General features: G+C 41.2%; 2 protein-coding genes across 9 annotated transcripts in view; one reads left to right on the top strand and one right to left on the bottom strand.

The window, feature by feature from the left end:
- Positions 1-4,936, bottom strand: part of LOC149750956 (phospholipid:diacylglycerol acyltransferase 1-like) — a 33,745-nt gene extending 28,809 nt beyond the window's left edge. For 4 of the 8 annotated variants that reach the window (XR_016398944.1, XR_016398943.1, XR_016398942.1 and 1 more), the window contains exons 1-2: positions 4,471-4,936; positions 1,513-1,901 (exon numbers count right to left, since the gene is read on the bottom strand). Coding sequence is in view for 3 of the 8 variants with exons in the window: in XM_089928344.1 (XP_089784470.1) it covers positions 310-360; positions 1,513-1,616; positions 1,727-1,836; positions 4,471-4,592 (387 nt within the window). In the remaining 5 variants the exon portion in view is untranslated. Of the gene's footprint in view, positions 1-134; positions 361-1,512; positions 1,902-4,470 lie in introns of those variants that run through there. The other 4 variants (XM_089928346.1, XM_089928345.1, XM_089928344.1 and 1 more) reach the window with 3 other exon arrangements.
- Positions 4,937-9,562: 4,626 nt separating this feature from the next.
- LOC103703267 (protein Brevis radix-like 1) lies at positions 9,563-17,840 on the top strand. The gene is made up of 5 exons (XM_008786050.6): positions 9,563-10,049; positions 10,174-10,577; positions 16,078-16,213; positions 16,318-16,736; positions 17,283-17,840. Exons 1-5 carry the CDS (start codon positions 9,915-9,917, stop codon positions 17,359-17,361), a joined length of 1,173 nt encoding a protein of 390 aa, XP_008784272.4. The 5' UTR covers positions 9,563-9,914; the 3' UTR covers positions 17,362-17,840.
- The last annotated feature ends 637 nt before the right edge of the window (positions 17,841-18,477 follow it).

The raw sequence follows: 18,477 nt of genomic DNA, 5'->3' as shown, positions 1-18,477 counted from the left end.
TCTAGTAGTCTGTTACTTTGTTGCCATTTGCCCATATTAATCATTAAAGCTAAATGATAATGGATAGTTCCATAAGATTTTCTGCATTCAAAGTAATACTGCAATTTTCCTTGATCTAACAAATGTCAGAAAGCCATTGAAAGAAAAATGTTTTCATTGAAAGCCAGTACTATCCAGACTTGCACTTGCAAATTTTGTGCAAGTATAGAAGTTAATTAGAAGACCCTATCATAGGTATGCAAATTTTCCCTTCTCATGTTACTTTTATCAGGCATTGGTTGCAGCTTGCACTGTCTTTTGTAACTTCTACTATTCTAGCTTCACCAATACCAACCTTTTCCTGTCAATCCTTTGCTCCATCTGCACACAATAATGAATCATTTTTGCAATCCTGGCTATGTAAAATAATATATTATTTGCACATGTTGCTGCAGAATTCTTCATGCTGTTTAAGTATGCTGTGTCGTTTAAAGTTTGTCGTCTCAGGGAGTAGCATGGACACAATTTTTGTTGGCCAAGTTCCTATGGATCTGCTTTTGGATCAAATCTTTGAAACTAGAGTTTGATTGCGCTGGTTAGATTTTGGTAGGAAAACAGCTTCAAGCCAGATTTTATATGAAAAGAATCTTGAATCAGAGAATAAATCCAGTTCTGAAATAAGTAGGTAAAGGGTTGAATTCAGATTGATGGACACATCACAATTTCTCAAACAAACAAAAATAAGACAGATGCTATTTTTACAAGACATAGTAGCCCTTTTTATTGAACAAGACTCCTTCCACATTATTGGGCACAAGTGAGAAGGCATGCACATGCACATGCACACCACATTTAAATTCGACAGTCTTAACCCTGTAAAACCCTTAAATTTCTTGAACTGAGCAACTACATTGCATCCTCCTCTCTCATCTTCTTTCTTTTCCGCAATTCCAGTCTAATCAGAGTATGTTCTGTGTTACTTGATTGTGTGGACATTAATATTTTTGTATCACATAATGATTGAAATTTACTTCCAGAGAAACCACTATCTTGTATATATAGGCCATTTACATGAGTTTGATTGTCTTACTACTGGGTACAGCCTGCAGCTGGACTAGTCTTCGAAAATGTGGCATTTTCAAAATGTGATTATTTACACCAACAAACTTCATGGGAACCCGCTACTGTCCCCATCCATTAAAATTTGATTTAAAAAGTTGTATAATATTACACCTGGGAGTTGACCTATAAATATTGCCAACCACATATAAATGGATAAGGCTTGTTGGTAACGGTTAGCTTAACCTATATCAGCAGTATAGACCATCTAAGCTATTTAAAAGCAATAAACTCCATGGCAATCATACTGAGGAGAGAGAGAGAGAGAGAGAGAGAGAGAGAGAGAGAAGTAACCGGTTCAGATGCAACCAGAAGATATGGCAGCAAAGAATGAATGAACTAATCCATCCAGTTTAATGGTAAAGATACTTCTCTGGAAGATGTGAAAGTAAATAAAAAAATTAGCAAAAATACCTGGAAATCTATCCGCTCAATCTTGGCTGAAGGTGTCTCTGCTGCATCCTTTCCAAAAGGCATGATCCTGCCATAGTTGACACCATGCAATTGACAACCAGCCTCTGCATTAGCACCACGATAAACATGAGAATCATGATTCTTCTGCCTCTTAATGTTGCAGTCATATCCTCTTCTGGTGACTAATCTAGACCAACCCAAATAGTATCGCCACCTTTGGGAATCATTGACATAGTTGAGTCCCATGTACGAGTCATACGCATAACATGTCGTAGGGTCTGAAGTCCAAATAAATCAGAATCTAACACACCAGGTGCAATGGCCCTATTCATGTAGAAAATAGTAATGAGGTTTTCCCTTTTCCTTTTGTGCATAATCAGACTGGAATTCTGAAGTAAAAAAAAAAAAAAGGAAAAACATTATATTCCATGCGGTGTGAAAGAATGGATTTTTGAGCATTCATTAACATCTACTAATCATCAATAGAAGACAAGTTCTCTTGTTCCTCATTAAATGTGCGACAAAGAATCCTAAGTTCTTCGCTATCTAAAATCTTAATAAATTAAAAAAGCAATAAAAACTGTAAATAATTCATGGAGAAGCTTAATTGTTACGAAGGTTTAGAAAAAATGGCTGTTTATAATTGCTTCGGACCCCCTCCACTATGTTACCTATTCTACTATATATTGAAACTCCCAAGTTCTAAGCATGGCACATCCATGAAGTTCCATTGTGTTTATATACACATAATAGCAGGGAGAGATAATGGCTGTTATAATGCATTATATAGTGTTATAACAATCCATTATAATGCAAGGCCATTATTTTTCACTTGTACTTTTCTGTAAATAAAAATCAACTTTTTCAAAATTTAAATTTTTTGCATCAAATTTCCCTCCAAAAATAGATTGTACCATCTGAAAAAAATATGAAAAATAACACCATTATTTTGCTGACATTGCCATTTAGAACCTTATAACAGAGACTATTTTAATAATGAAAATTTAAAATAATACTTTTTCAAGGCGAATAATGGCCATTATAACCATTATAATGGTCAACAATGGTTTCAGTGGGCTCTGTTGCGATGGATAATGCTATTACTGAGACCACATGTGAATTAACTTGAATCTTCCCACTTAAAATGTAGTAGATGAATAAAGACTTTAGTGAGAGTGACAGATGCAAGCTTTAAAAATCGCTGATGCACTGGAGATAGCAACATCTATTGCAGGAAGGTGGAAAATAAAATGACATAAAACAATAACAATAACAATAATAATTGCATAATGGCTCCCAGATATTAGCATATTCTAATGGTAAGTTATAGCCACAATGAAGGGGAATTCAAATAGCGCTGTGAGTAAATAAAAGAACAAATGTGCTACATCCAATTGCAACAAGAGCAGAATCTCTACATTTTGTAGCTACACTTTGCATATTAGATCTTGTTCATTAATTTTGAGTCCTACATGAATAAATTTTCATTCAAAAAAACACCAGGGAAGAAGATATGCAAATAACCAACAAAACTTAAGGCAATCAGGAAGATTCATCACCTACAATATTAGTCATTTTACACTGCGTTGTCAGTTGAGAAACAATAAGAAGAGATGCAGGCCATACATGCATGCACTCACTGAGAGCGCAAATACATGCACCGAGAGAGAGAGAGAGAGAGATGTTGAATATTTTCCTTTTGTCAAGGAACGTGGTAGATACAGCTTGCTGAATTAACTTCGCACCATTCCACTAGGAAGAGACAATTATAAATAGGAATATATTGAAGCATGAGAAATAGCCCTTCACTTGAAGAAATGTGAAGATTAGAGCAATGAGCGGTGGCGGATAAGATGACAAAGACCAACCCTTGGGACTTTTGTTTGGAAAAGATAACAAAACAATTATCTTAAACTATATATTTTTGGCTGTGATGGAACTTCTGGATGATTGTGATGCATGCATGAATGATAGTATGGTTGTAGTTCATCATTTAATTAAATACTTTTTATATTTATATAACTTGATAGAACCATTCATTTTTAGTTGATGCAGTTGTATCCTCAACCTATTCTCAAGCTTTAGAGCAGGAATTAGTTAGGACTTAGGAGAAGGGCTGGAACATCAAAAGAGAAGGAGAATATGATGGGAAACGCTTTCTAGCGCAGCAATGTACTGACAAGCCATGACAAAGCCCAAAGTAGAATTATGAAAAGACTCAGATACAGTGCCTTTCAATGATAACTGCAAAGATACTATTTTTAAGTAGAAAAAAAAGAGTAGATACTATAACATCTAACTTACCTGGAGTTGCACCTAATTCTCATCAGGGAAGGGTCCAGGAATCTATTTTATACAGAATGTGTTATTCATATATGATGCTCCATGTTAATCTTTTTCTCTTTTTTTTTACTTTTTTTTTAATGATAAGGGAGGCTTAAAAGAGAGCCACCCGTATTTTAGTAATTTATAGAAAAGAAAGTACAAAAAGGTGATCAGTTCTTGGAGCAGTTCCAAAAAGTTTTACATGTCCCTTATCTTTCACTATAACAAAGGAAGGGATTTTGCTCTACTACAAGGTCTGCCCAGTTTATCAACTAAGATGAGAAAAAGTTAAAAAGCATAGAAAGTGGCAGAGCCAAATCCGGAACAGAGACAAATGAAATTTTTCATGATAAGGCTCTTGGTTGGAATCCCTGCAGAGCAAAGAGAGCATCACCTCCTTCATACAGAACTTACCTTGGATGGCTTCAAAAAAGCAGCAGTAATGCAACAACAGCTTGAGGAAGAGCTTTCATAATAAAAACATGTTTTTTAGTTGCATCAAAGAAAACCTCTATGCATCCGATTTATTTCATTCCAGATTTTTGTAAATTCTGGGAGGAGATTGTGACCACACAAGACCGGGCAATCTTTGAACTGAGCAAGGCCTCTTGCAGCTGCTGATGGAATTGATACCTCCAATCCAAGCACAGGTCTTCGAAAGTTGATTGCGGGCGAAGAACTTCAAAGGATAAGCAAATTTTCTTCCAGATTGGAGAAAAAATGACAGCTTGAGAAGAGATGATCCACATTTTCATATGAGATTATCTCTAGCGTTCAACTTCTTTTTCCAGCACAACCATAAATACCAGGCAATGCGTATGTGGATGCACGACTTTGAAGAACCAACCATCCTAACTTAGAACAAAAACGAGCTTGCCCATGCGTATGTGGATCCCAGTGTTATCGCTCATCTCCGGGCCCCTTCTTCTCCTTCTTCGGGTTTGGATCGAACCACGCCCCCGCTTGGAACGAGGGTTTCCATCGACGAGATCGAGAGGGGGGTCACGATCATTTTTCTTGAGGAGGATGGGAGCAAGGGATTGGGGCCGACGACGCCCGGCGGGGAAGCGGGGGGGACGTGGGCGGCGCGGGAGGGTTAGGCGAGAGACTGGTTACCTTCCTCGAACTATAATTTACTATCCGAATGTCCGCACTGAATCTCCCAATGCGGACCTTCGTTCGTACACTCCAGCGTAGGCTATTATGCGGACTTAATACGCATATAAAGTCTATGCTGAGATAGACGCCGATGTGCGCATTCAATGTCCGTAGCTCATAACATTTCTGTGCGGACGAAAATCGCACAGCAATGCTATGCGGACAACCATGTGCGAAAAGTACTGGGGAATAAAATATCTATGCAGATAAATCCGCATAGAACATTATATGCGAAAATAAATGCAAACTATCGTACCGCATAATCTTCTATGCGGATACCAACCGCACAGAAATATTATGGGGAAACCCACTTAAGAAGAGAAGCACGAGCATAAAATATCTATGCGGTAACAATCCGCATAATACCGTATATGCGGATAATGCATGCTTACGCACCCAAGCGCATAATATGTCTATGCGGATGAAAACCGCACAGAACTATTATCGGGACACCCGACTAAGAAGACGAAGCAAGCGCATAACATATCTATGCGGTGAAGCAGCATAATAACTTATATGCGGAAATTCATGCTTACCACGCATGCTGCATAATATTTCTATGCGGATGAAAACCGCACAGAATATTATGGGGCACCCAACTAAAAAGACAAAGAACGAGCATAAAATATTTATGCGGTGAAAAACCGCATAATAACGTATATGCGGATAATGCTTGCTTATTTTACGCTGCCGCATAATATGGCTATGCGGATGAAAACCGCACAGAAATATTTTGGGGACACCCGACTAAGAAGATGAAGCACGAGCATAAAAGCACTATGCGGACGTAGTCCGCATATACGGTTCATGCGGAAATTGATTTGTAAGATTTGGGCTGCATAGAAATTTTGGCGCATGAAAATAGAAGAGAAATTTTATGCGGACTATCATGTATAAACATGCAGCATGAGCAAAAAATTGAATCTGCATACAAAATTTTATTTTGGGTGCATAAGATATCTATGATGCATAATATTTTGGTGTGGACGAGAATCACACAAAAATCTTATGCGAATTTCCACGTGACGTAGCTACAGGATAAAATCTTGATGTGGATGAAAATCCGCATAGGAATTTTTATGCAGAAATTGATGTACGTGTGTGTATAAGATTTCTACGCAGATGTTAACCACAATATGCAAACATGCGCATTTAAAATTTGGAGATGTTTAACATGACGTTACAAAACGTGATAAGTATCACGTGGGGATTATCTAATAACTAATTTTTTATAAAATTTTAAAATAATTTTTTTCACTAACTTAGCAAGCGATTTTTGTTTTGACATAAACTGAAAGAGAATGCTTTGAAATTTTTGTAGGTAGATGAATGGTAGATAATGGGATGCTTTGAGATCCATGCAGATGAATGGATGACAGATAATAGAATGTTTTGAGATTTCTGAAGGTGGATTGTGACAAAAGATGGAGCACTTTAAAACTTGTGTAAGCGAATGAATGATAGAAGATGGAGAGGTTTAAAATCTATTCAGACGGATGAATGACAGAGAATGGAGTGTTTTGAGATCTGTGTAGATTAATAAAAGATAGAGCGCTTTGAGATTCTGTAGAGGGATGAAGGATAGAGGATAAAACACTTTGAGATTTGTGCAAGCATATGGATGACAACGGACAAAGAGCTTGGAGATATACATGATAGAGGATAGAGTACTCTGAGATATGCATAGGTGGACGAGACAAGATGGACCACTTTGTGATATGTGTAGATGGATAGATGATAGAGGACGAAGTGTTTTAAAATTTGTGTAGAAAGATGAACAACAAAGGATAGAATGCTTTAATATATGTGCAAGATGATTGATGATAAAGGTTGGAGCTTTTTGAGATTTGTTTAGATAAATAGATGACAAACAGACTGCTTTGAGATCTATGCATGTGGATGGATAATAAAGGATGGAACACTTCGAGATCTATGCAAATGGATGAATAATCGAGAGGGGAGCGCTTTAAGATCTGTGCATGCCACGAAGCGCTTTTAGATTGCGGGAAAGCCATGACTCGGACTCTTTGAAACAAGGGTATTTTGTTTTTTTTCTTCTCTCTCAGTTAATGATGTCAGCTGGGTCCGACAGGGACCGAGCAGTGACGGAGGAGTACATCTCCTGCTCCGCGATATTTGGACGATGGTGAGAGAGGGTGTTACAGTTCAGGCTATGCAAGTATATCGTGAAGCAAATGAGGCGGCCGACTGCGTAGCCGCATATGTAGCGAGCCATTTAGGAGACCCTATGGACTGGGGAGGGTGAGTTGCCCTAAGCACTTGGGATCTTTTGTTTTCTGATTTTATTGGGTGTATTCGTACCTGATGTATGAAATGCCCGTTTCAACCAAAAAAAAACTGTTGGGTCATATTAAAACAAAAATAAAGTTTTGGTCACTAATTGAAACTTTTTAAATTTTTAAGATCTAAGTGTAATTTTTTAGGATCTAAATATAACTAGCCCAAAATATAGTACAAATCCCAAGGCCTTTTAGATAAATAACCAATTAACCCCTACGTCAACTTCCATTTCAATATTTCTTGGATTATATGGCACTAAGGGGTGGCAACTATACTAGGTCAGATTGTATATAATCTAAATTTGACATGTTTATTAAATATATCAGGATCTAAAATCTGAACTTGTTTATTTAATAAATCGATAACCTAACCCGATCTACTTAATCTGTTTAATAAACAAATCGGATCGAGCAAGATCAATAGTAGACCTAGTTAGCCCACTAAATGTTGTTGCAAAAATAATAGATGGTAAGGAAAAACTTATCAGTTGAGACGTGATTTCACTGTCCTTAAGAATAGATCGCGCTCCTCGGAGAATGAATCTCAGTATAGCAGGTAATGGCGGCCTATCCTCCAGGATACAACAACTGGATCACTCCAAGCGTACGCTTGCAGATCAGTGACTCTATCGAACAGCCCAGAACCGCTCAGGAAGACAGAACCGAGAGAAAGTATCCTCTCGGGAACATAGAAAATAGAGAGAGACTCTCGGGAACACAGAAAATAGAGAGAGACTCTCGGGAACACCGAAAACAGAGAGAGAATGAAGATAAGATTTGCTTATATTAATCCTCGGATCTGATAGGATTTATAAAAAAAAGGAAGAGGCGTTTATTTAAAAGACACGGCGTTTTACCACCTGACAAAACAATTATAAAATTTAAATTCAAAAAACTAAATGGCAAAAAGAAGTCAGACTCAAGCCCACCTCCCGCACCCGCGTAGGGGACTGAAGAAAATACACTAGACAAAAGACAAAAGACAAAGAAGGGCAGACTTGAAATTTTGAAATATTCTAACAAATGTAACATACCACCTAATATATTAGAACAAGCTCCTAATATACCACTAGTAAAATAGGATTTAGAAGTAAGATAGAGAAAGAATAGAAACCTCCACTTATTTGGTCCTAGAGTTGGATGGATCGGAGCAAATCTGGCTTCTTCTTTGATATCCGTGGAGCCCATCCAACTTTGATAAAAAAGGAGGTTGGGATGAACTCTCCAGCAAATGCCCATCCGTCACCGCCTCCTCGGTACCCAATCTACATCCTAATGTTTTCATTGTTGCAATGAAAATCACCACCACCAAGCCATATTACCACCCTATTTCAGGAATAAAACTAAAAAACAAGAGAATAGAAGAGGAGAAAAGTAGGTCGACGCATCAAACACCAAAACACCAAACCTTTAAATCATCAAAAATTCAATTCTACTCCCTGTTGAATTATATAAAATGGTATTTGGTACATGCTACATACACACTTTCTTTGACTAAGGCCGAACAATGCAACAACCCCAAGACTTCACCCAAAAAAATAGCTGGGAGGTGTTATTTAGATTCGCTTCCTTGGTTCTATATAAGTACCTAAAATCTACATAGTATATAGCTAATACAGGACTAAATACATGTCCGCATGGCTCTTATATACTCTCTTCATTTAATCTCTGATATCCTTGTCGAGCAAAATGTTCAAATTCATTCAAATTCAATCGCAAACATTATGATGAGATTATAGTCAATTCAAATGGGCATGTGTTACACTATTCTCTAGTTTATATAGACTACGAACAAGAGATGTTCTGATATTATTTGCAACAATTTAGAATCTTACTCAAAAATCTAGCTGTAAGAGATTATTTAAATTTTTTGATCTTGTATTAGTATTTAAAATTTATTTAATGTATAACGGGTGTGCATGCGAGTAAATACACGTGTGCATGGCCCTCGTGCCCCACACTCAATAGTGATGACACCGTATAAATGGCAACTACATGTTCCCAAAAAAAAAAGAAAAGGTAATTACGTACATGTACGCCATGAGTGCATGAGATCGCTTTCACACAGCCGTTGATATCGTTTTCACACATCAAAGCTGGCATACTCCATGATGGCGATTCCGGAACTCCACGTCTCCACCCCACAAAAGCAAGTCATCCCTTGAAAGGGACTTCATGTCACGTGTCCACTCGTACAACGTAGGACGCGCACTGACCTCCCCGCTCCGGAGCGTCGCTTCCCGTATGCGACAACTCCAGAGCGAAGCAGCACACCTGTCTTTCTCCTCTTTAAATAAACTCTCTCTGTTTCAACAAAATAATAAATTCTCTCTCTAACTCGTGCCCTAGTCCGCCATTAACGCTCTCGTTCGCGACCTTGTCGTGTCCGCCCTTCCCGACAAGAGATATAAAGCGACCGAGAATCTCTGAGCGCCGAAATTTGTGCAGGCCATTAAAGTCCTCCTCCACCGAGGCCGAGCAGTCGCTTCTGTCGCGCCATAAAAGAAGCAAACCTCGATCACGTTCCCCTCCGGCCAGTTGCCGAGATCCGGCCTCCTCCCGCCGGGATCAAATTGGATCCGCCGGAGAAGCTTGTTGGTGCCGCCGGATCCGGCCGGGATGCTGACCTGCGTCGCGTGTTCGAGGCAGCTCGGCGGCGGGCCCCTCCACGAACGCGCCACCGACGACGACGACCACGATCCCGCCGGCGGGACGCCCAGCACCCGCCAGGCCATCAAATCCCTCACTGCCCAGGTGAGAGGTCGAAGCGGAGCTAGGGTTTGGGTTTGTTGGGTTCTTTGTTTTTCTTCTTTTTTTGCTGATTTTTGGATTGATTGTTTTTTTTTCGCCGGGGGGGGGGGGGGGGGTGGTGTTTCAGATCAAGGATGTGGCGCTGAAGGCGTCGGGGGCGTACAGGCACTGCAAGCCGTGCGCGAGGTCGGGGCGGCACCGCGGGGGAGGCAGCGGCGGCGGCGGGGGGTATGCGGTTTCGGACGGGGCGTCGGAGTCGGATCGGTTCCACTACACGTACCGGCGGGCGGTGGAAAGCACGGGGTCGACGCCGAGGGTGTACCGGAGGGAGATGGAGGCCTGGCTGAGGGCGCTGTCGAGCGGGGAGGGGACGCCGTCGATGAGCGGGCGGATGGAGACGGCGTCGTCGGCGGTGTTGATGGAGGAGGAAGACGAACCCAAGGAGTGGGTGGCCCAGGTCGAGCCCGGGGTTCTCATCACCTTCCTCTGTCTACCCCAGGGAGGGAATGACCTTAAGAGGATTCGATTCAGGTACGCCGTTATGTTCACCTTTGGTTAATATCTCGTTGCTTCGCTTGGTTGCGGCTGGGGTGGGGGTCGGGGTCGGGGTCGGCGCTGCGGTCCCCGGCGCCGCCATATCCTTGTCTTTGGTGTGACCGAGATCTGGGACCCTTCGGTGAGGTGATTCTAGTTCATAGCTTCCAAATGGCCGGAAAATAGGTTCTGGGTGGTGTTGAAATTTGCGTTGTAGTCACCGGTGGTTGATGTAGTCGATTAACTGAGGAGAGACTGAGAGGTAGAGGGGACCAAATTCGTTCTGGTCTAGAACAACGTTGGGTTATTTTTGTGCTTCACTTCAATTCGAAACATAGCCAAGTTGGCCTGTCTAAACTTGGAAACCCTCTGCATCGATCTCGAACCCCGGGCAACCCAGTGCTGCGTTGCTGTAATCAGTGATCTCTCACAGCTCGAAATGCTCTTCGAGGAATAATTTATTACATATTTATTATTATAATAAAAAAGTGAAGTTTAAAGAAAAGCAAATAAAGCAAGAGATGGGGGATATGGTTATGTTTCGAAGTGTTGCTGGAAATTGGACCGGGGGCCGCCGCGAAGCCGGAGAAGGAGGAGCTCCGCTGCTACAGGGGCGGACGGCGGTGCGCCTGCCGGCTGCGTCCTCCACCGTGGGGCGTGGGAGCGTCCGAGGAGGGGAGTGGTGCGTCCAGTCCTGCCCTGTCCTGCAAAAAAGCCAGTGTCCGGGCTCCCCGGCGCCGGCCCTCCGATGCCTAAGTCAGAGGGGGCAAGTATGTGGAGAGAGCGGGGAGGAGAGTATGTGGAGAAGACACAGAGGATATCTGGATAAGATCAAGAAGATGAAAGGGATGATGTCATCAATTGTGTCTGTGCTTTCTCCCCCCCTCCCGGAGGGTCGAGTCCGGGGAGTTTTTGTTAGGGATTTCTCAGAGTCCGTCCGGAGAGAATCCCCCTCCTCTTCCCCCCAGGCTTTCTTTTATAAAAGGATTTGGTTACCTGGGAGGTGACATGAGGTTTGTCCTGTTCTGTGATAATTGGGCACGATTTAGCCCATTAATGGCGTAGTGGAGAACGGGACCGGATCAGACCGGAACCAGGGAATTGTCACGGTCGATCGGACCTGTTGGAGTTGTTGAACCGCCGGCCGTGGTGGGCCTGGGGTCCGTGGATGGTAAGTGCATTTATTACCGAATGAACCGGCGGTCAGGTAGAGCCATACGCTCTGATGGTTCAGTGATCCGGAGATCGTCTTGGGCCGTGTTCATTAAATGACTTGAGTGCATCGGAGACTTGAGGGAGTCTCGTGCATTAATGGCAGGTCGTGGCGAATACCTGCGAAGATCTTATGCCTTGATGGCTTGGAGATAACGGCAGGTTACAAGCTGTAAGAGTTGTCAAGTCACTTGGACTTTAGGCGGAGGTTAAGCATTAAGGCATCGGCTCGGCAGGGGTGCCGAGCCGAGCTGGTCGCCCAATGGAGCGCCCTGTGGCGGGGCCGCTTTGAGTACTCCTGGTCGGCGCTCTTTAGGCGAGCACCTTCTAGCAGAGCGCCTCTATTCGGCGCTTTTTGCCCCCTGGTCGGCATCCCTTGGCCGAGCATCCCTACTTTGATTATTTTGGCTGGGCGCCTCTTCTTGGCGCTCTCTCTGGTCGGCATCCCTTGGCCGAGCAGTTCTCTGGTCGGCACTCCTTGGCCGAGCAGCTCTCTGGTCGGCGCTCTCTGACCGAGCAGCTTTCCGGTCGGCGCTCTTTGGCTGAGCGCCTCCGTGGATGCATGACTTGGGGTTTTTCCCCCAACACGAACGGTTGAGTATCACTCTACTCTTTTTCCGGCTTCCCTAATGTCTTTTGTCTTCGTTGGTGATCCTAAATTAGTCCTGTGGGCCTTGGCTTGACCCTTCGAAGGCATCCTAGACTCTAAAGAGTGAAGACAAAAGACCCACCTTCTACCAACTTTGGTGGGATAAAAGAATCAGATAAAAACAACGAAGCAGTGTCTTGGTTATCCTTTTTAATATCGATGTTGGGCAACTGAGTTTGGGGCGAGTTGTTAGTTATATCAAGTTTCATGGGAATGAGTTCAGTATCTTATTTAAAATTTGCTGCTTGCCAGACACTGAGTTAATAAGTCAATATGTCAGAAGAATACTGAATTAAAATTTGGAATGAAACTTCATGCTGTAACTGAGTAGATTATTTGTGAGAATCACTGGATGCACTAGAAAACTTGGGCCTGCAATTGCATTGTGACATGTGGGGGCCGCATGGTTATCGGATCTGGCGTGTTTACATAGGACAAGGTTTAGGCTGCAGCTGCCAGCTGCCTGGTGCAACAATCTCATAGATCATGATGCCTTGTCGATCTAAGCTAGGCTTCAAGGGTCCAAAGTCTTTCCTATAGAGTTTAGCTATAAAATGATCATAGCTTATAAATAAGCAAACTACTTAATTTTATTTCGATTAAGAATATGAGAATCTAAATTTGTTGGTTTCTTCACCCCAATGAAGAGAGAATGAAACCAGTCTCCTTACTAGATTTCCCACTAATCCTGTTTCAATTTATTTCTAAACTTTTATAGAAGTTCCATTTGATTTTTTTTTTAATTTTTAAATGCAAATTTATTGTCTTTCTTTTGGCAAAAATGTCAATTTACCTCTTGCAACTATCACTTGCCTATAGGATGTAAACATTTGCATTTTTTGAGATGCATGCTTCTTAATTTAAATCTTTCTCGAGGGTGAGAAAAAGAAAATTTGTATAACTCGTTTCTTTATGAAAACATATAAATAAGAAAATATCTTTGACTAAATCATATGCTAAAATTCAAACTTCCTCATGTGTATCCGACCTGTCCTACGCTTTATGAAGTAAGACATACTGTGGTGGACAGCTCGTGAAGCTGACTTGGATGTGAAAGCCTTCTATTTTAGATGAAGTGTGATCAAAGCCTTCCTCGCATCATACCAGGATTATCTGTTGCACTCCTCTCATATCTTCTCCTTCAGTGGTCCACACTTTTATGTATATGTTCTCAATTAATGAATAGACTGCTCTTGTAGTCCTTATACTCCAGGAAGAGAGTTGAGAAATGTGCTGGTTAAAAATATCATTATGTTTATGTTTATCATACTGCACAGATAATAAAATATTTGATCAAGTAGCGATCCTTGTCATTCGTGCTTCTCGTCACCTATAGCTACATGAGGGAGAAGTGAAGAGCATATGTTTATCAATGCTAGGCAGGTTGGTAATGTGTCATGTCATATTAATTACATATATAATTTGTTGCATGGCCCCATATCTTCCACATAAACATAATTTTCGGGAAATCGAGCTGGGTAGCTTGACTACCTGACGATTCTTAATACTTTAGGCTGTTAGATTGGTGACCTGCCAAACTCCATCATCTTCTTCAACCCTAAGGGCTCGTTTGGTTCGCAGGAAAGGGAGGGGGGAAAGTGTGGTCAACGGAAAAGTAATGAAATGCCTCTTGTTTGGTTGGAGTTTTCAAAGGAGAGAGATGGGAAAGTTGTATTCCCATGGGAATATGATTCCCACATTTCATGGGAAAGTCTTTCCCATGAGAAACATGGGAAAGTTACTTTCCCATGAGGTGGGAATCACTCCTTTTTTATTTTTTCCCAAAAAGACCCTTCAGCATTAAAGAAGCATTAAAGAGGCATTAAAGACCTAATTTTTATTAAGGGCATAATAGGAATTATACATAACTTTCCTAGGAAAGTGGATGGTCAACCAAACATAAGCACTTTGGAAATTTGTCACTTTCCCATGGTTAACCAAACATGCCAAAAGTGCTTTCCTAGGTATCCTCTTCCTAGGAATCTGATTCCCAGGAATCATATTCCTAGAAGGGAAAATACTTCCCGCGAACCAAACGAGCCCTAAATGACAACTACTTCCAGAGGAGAGAAATATCGGGCAGCTGATCTTCCAGCATCAAAATAGGCCTTATGGCCAACTAATTTTGAGCATGTTAGTGAATCTTTCTCGGTAGGTCTAAAGTAATTAACAATCAGCTAGGGTCTTGCTTCTCTTTTTGAAATTTGTATACTGTGAAACTGTGCATTCTATATCCTCAACTTTAATATGCTTTCTCCTGTCTTTGTTGCCTCATCTCAGGGAGAGAAAGTAAAGTAACAGCTGGTTTATTTGCTGGTCTCTGAGAAATCTGGGGCATCTTCTCATGAAGACAGACTTATTGTTCAACTTTAATGGTGTTTGCTATTTCTTATTTTGATTTAAAAATCACAAGGATTTTAGATTTATGATTCATTTCATATTCATTTTCTCAATTCAAGATATGATTGTAAGAAAATGATGAATTAGGATAAATGCTACTAGAAATATTGGATAACTCCACCTTATCATCATAATTGGTACAAAACATTGGATCCAAGTTCCGTATGACTAGTTTGCATCTGGTTAGATCTGAGTCCATAAGCTATTACCGAATGCAGCACCAGAACCTGTGGATTGGGTAACATATCCAAATCCATATCCAACTTGATAAGGAAGAATTTGGGAATTAAAGATAGAATCATATTACCTCATCGACTTTAGGTCATAGTTGGAATGCAGGATAGACCTCAGAATAGCTACTTCTCCAGTCCTATCCTCAGAATAACTGCCAGACACGCCTAAATAGGGGATTGGACCACTGGTCTCCAATAATTTCATCAAACCTGGAATTACTAAAAAAGGGAAAGGGCGGACATAATCGGAAAGCAACATCAGAATAATCTATTAATCCCATATGCAAAGAGGGCCTGAGGGTTTAACGATAGATCCAGTTCTTATCTAACACGATTACTACCTTAGGTATGTCAAAATGGTTGAACCTACTATCCTTGATGTGCGGTCCCACCATTATGATTGGTGAGATGCCACTATAATGTACAGTGATGGCTGAGAAGAGCTAGAGAGGATCCAGAAGTAACTGGGTTCTAACTCTCCCAATTTAGATGACAAGAAATGACCCAGCATATCCTCTAGATTGGTCTTTTTTTGGGTATAATAGAATGAAGGTCTTTTGCTTGTACTAAATTATCGTTGGTCAAATAAAAACAATTTTCTGAAAAACAAGATGAATATAATCTAAATTACCTTGTAGTTACATACAATAGTTTTTCCCCTTTTTCTAGTTACATATGAATAGAATTTTACATAGGGAGCAACTGGGCTAGAGGTAAGAATTTAAACATTGGACAGCAACAATGTTACCACCAACAGCAATGCATGACATTGTTAACATGTGGTATCTATCAAACTAGTTGCGAACAATTTTTGAATAAATTAGTGAATTATCAAATATGTTTGTTTGATTAAGTCATTTACGAAAAGTGTTTCAAAGATTCTTCTGGCCATGGAATCGAGAATATTTCAAGCAATTTTAAATAATCTGTAGAATTCTTTTTAACTGTGTTACTGAACACTGGAAACACATGAATTCTAATGCTGGTTTTGGTTGAGTGGCAGCCGGGAGATGTTTAACAAGTGGCAAGCTCAATGTTGGTGGGCTGAGAACCATGACAAGGTCATGGAGCTCTACAACGTCCAGAGGTTCGATTGCCAGGATGTTCCCCTCCCCACCCCTCCTAGGTCCGAAGATGTGGTGAGGCTTGTATAAAATCCTTCCTGACAAACCATCCCTTCTTAGTTTTTGTCCAAACTCCTTTAGACCTTGGTTAACTTGTGGCTTAGTATTTCTTTTTTTAGAGCACGAAGGAGATGACGCCACCGTTGAGCAAAGAGCGGGTTCCCCGCAACTTCCACTGGCCATGGACAGGTGGTGTTGGTGGTGGAGCGATAGGTTACTCATCATCAGACTCACTCAAGCACCATTCCAGCCACCACCATCACCATCATGGGCAGTACTATCATGATTCAGGGGGTCTGACATCAACACCGAAGCTGTCAAGCATCAGTGGAGCAAAGATGGAGACATCAACATTGGATGCATCGGTGCAAACAAGCTCAGCTCCAGAGGAGGCGGACCGATCGGGGGAGCTATCGGTGTCGGTGAGCAATGCCAGCGACCAGGAGAGGGAGTGGGTGGAGGAGGATGAGCCTGGGGTTTATATTACCATCCGGGTGCTTCCTGGTGGCATTAGAGAGCTCCGCCGTGTACGGTTCAGGTACTCCCTCCTTTCCCTGTTCTAAACTGTAAACAAATGAGCAGGCTATAATTGAAGTATTGAAGCAAGCACCAGAGACAAATGAGGAGGGGAAGGACTAGTAGAGCCTATTTACTATGGTGGGACCTATACACCTTAAAAACAGTCATGACTCTGAGATCTGGAAATTTCCTTTTTTTCTTTTTTTTCTTTTTACAATATACCACTTATTAGAATTATCTGGGTCAAATACTTTGAAATCAACAACAACAAATTTTAACCCAGAACCTCCTATTTGGAGAAGTGGAATGAATTTGGTTTGGACCTATTCATTCTGCAATAAGCTATGCTGTGACCTGGCCCACTGGCATCTCTACCCATGAGATTTTATGCCAAACCTAAAAAATCACATGGACTCGACTGAGCTTGCCTTGCTGACTGGGTCTTGCTGGTTTGTTTTTAGCCACTGAATACCAGATCTCGACACTCTTAGTTACACACTGTTATTTTTCATTGTGCCTTGTTTCGGCCTCTGATTCTGGGTTTGGATGGTATAAATTGTTGCAGCCGGGAGAGATTTGGTGAGTTGCATGCAATGGTGTGGTGGGAGGAGAACCGAGCTAGGATTCATGAACAGTATCTATGACGAGGGAGAAAGCGATGTGTTAAAGCAGCAGCAGCAGTAGCTGCATTAGAATGGTCTTTGCGTCCATTTGACCACATCTGCTGCTTTCGGTGAAGGCTCAAGCTTCTTTCTTCATCACTTCATTTACGAGCTATATGCAAACACTGAGCCCTGACATTGAGCGGTATCCGTTTTCCTTCTTCGAATGCCCGATGGCTTCTGGTCGTGCATTAACCTATGCTCCTGGTGGGAAGCTTGGATAGAAAGCACAAGCATACTTTCTTGGGGCAAAAAAATGCGTTTTTTGATGGTTTACTGTAGCCTTGTTTCTTATGTTTCTTTTGCTATTTATGTTTTTCCTACATGCCGAGAACATTGTGTGGAGGAATTCTTGGGGGAAACTTGAATGAGGGTGCTTGTTGTTGATGTAGATGGAAGGCTTTGTATCATGAATGAGTGAAGATGTTGATATTCCTCTGCTGAATGCGTCATTTCCTCTATGCCCCAGGAGTCATTCTTTCTGCTTTCTTCCCATTATCATCTGTTTGGAATCCTTCGAACTTAACATCCCTGGAAGTATGGCAAATTCTTTTGTAACAAATTAACAATGAAAATAAATAGGCTAAGGGCTGCGCCCCCTCTATGTCTGAATTCTGTATCATTCATGAACTATGTTGAAAAAATAATAAAGTTAGAACCCTAAAGAAGAGCCTAGCATCCAAAAGCTTTTGCTTGGAGGGTGGCCCTCCACCTAGGCAACAGGCATGTAATCTTTCCTCTCATGCTAGTTTGGCAAATCTCTCTGCGTGTCATCTTGAATGCTTCTGTCATGCAAGTTCATTTATATCTCAAATTTTATACGAAAGGCCTTGATACAATTTATTCCTTTCTATGAAGGCTTTTTATATTAATGTATCATCCAATATATGAGAAGTTAAGTGAGAGACTATCGTAGAAAGGAAGAAATATGTGGATGCATGGCGAATACCCTGCTGCACATTCATGCAAATCAGTTGCAGTTTTATTTGTTTAATTGCATGCTAGAAAGTAGAAACATTTATTCCTCATACAATATTTTATCCCTTCAACTTTGTTTTCAAACATCTTGTTCGATGGTATTAAATTTTCTTTGCTTTC

The sequence above is a fragment of the Phoenix dactylifera genome, chromosome 18, assembly GCF_051530095.1.
Source record: "Phoenix dactylifera cultivar Ajwa chromosome 18, Ajwa_hap1_PhDact_Kaust_v1.1, whole genome shotgun sequence".
NCBI lineage: Eukaryota > Viridiplantae > Streptophyta > Magnoliopsida > Arecales > Arecaceae > Phoenix > Phoenix dactylifera.
This window is presented reverse-complemented; position numbering and strand designations above follow the sequence as displayed.

Excerpts from the sequence above, each read along its gene's own strand:
- LOC103703267 (XM_008786050.6), top strand. The coding sequence starts at position 9,915 with ATGCTGACCTGCGTCGCGTGTTCGAGGCAGCTCGGCGGCGGGCCCCTC. Across the intron at positions 16,214-16,317 it reads CTCCTAGGTCCGAAGATGTG|AGCACGAAGGAGATGACGCC; the intron begins GTGAGGCTTGTA and ends TTCTTTTTTTAG. Across the intron at positions 16,737-17,282 it reads CTCCGCCGTGTACGGTTCAG|CCGGGAGAGATTTGGTGAGT; the intron begins GTACTCCCTCCT and ends AAATTGTTGCAG.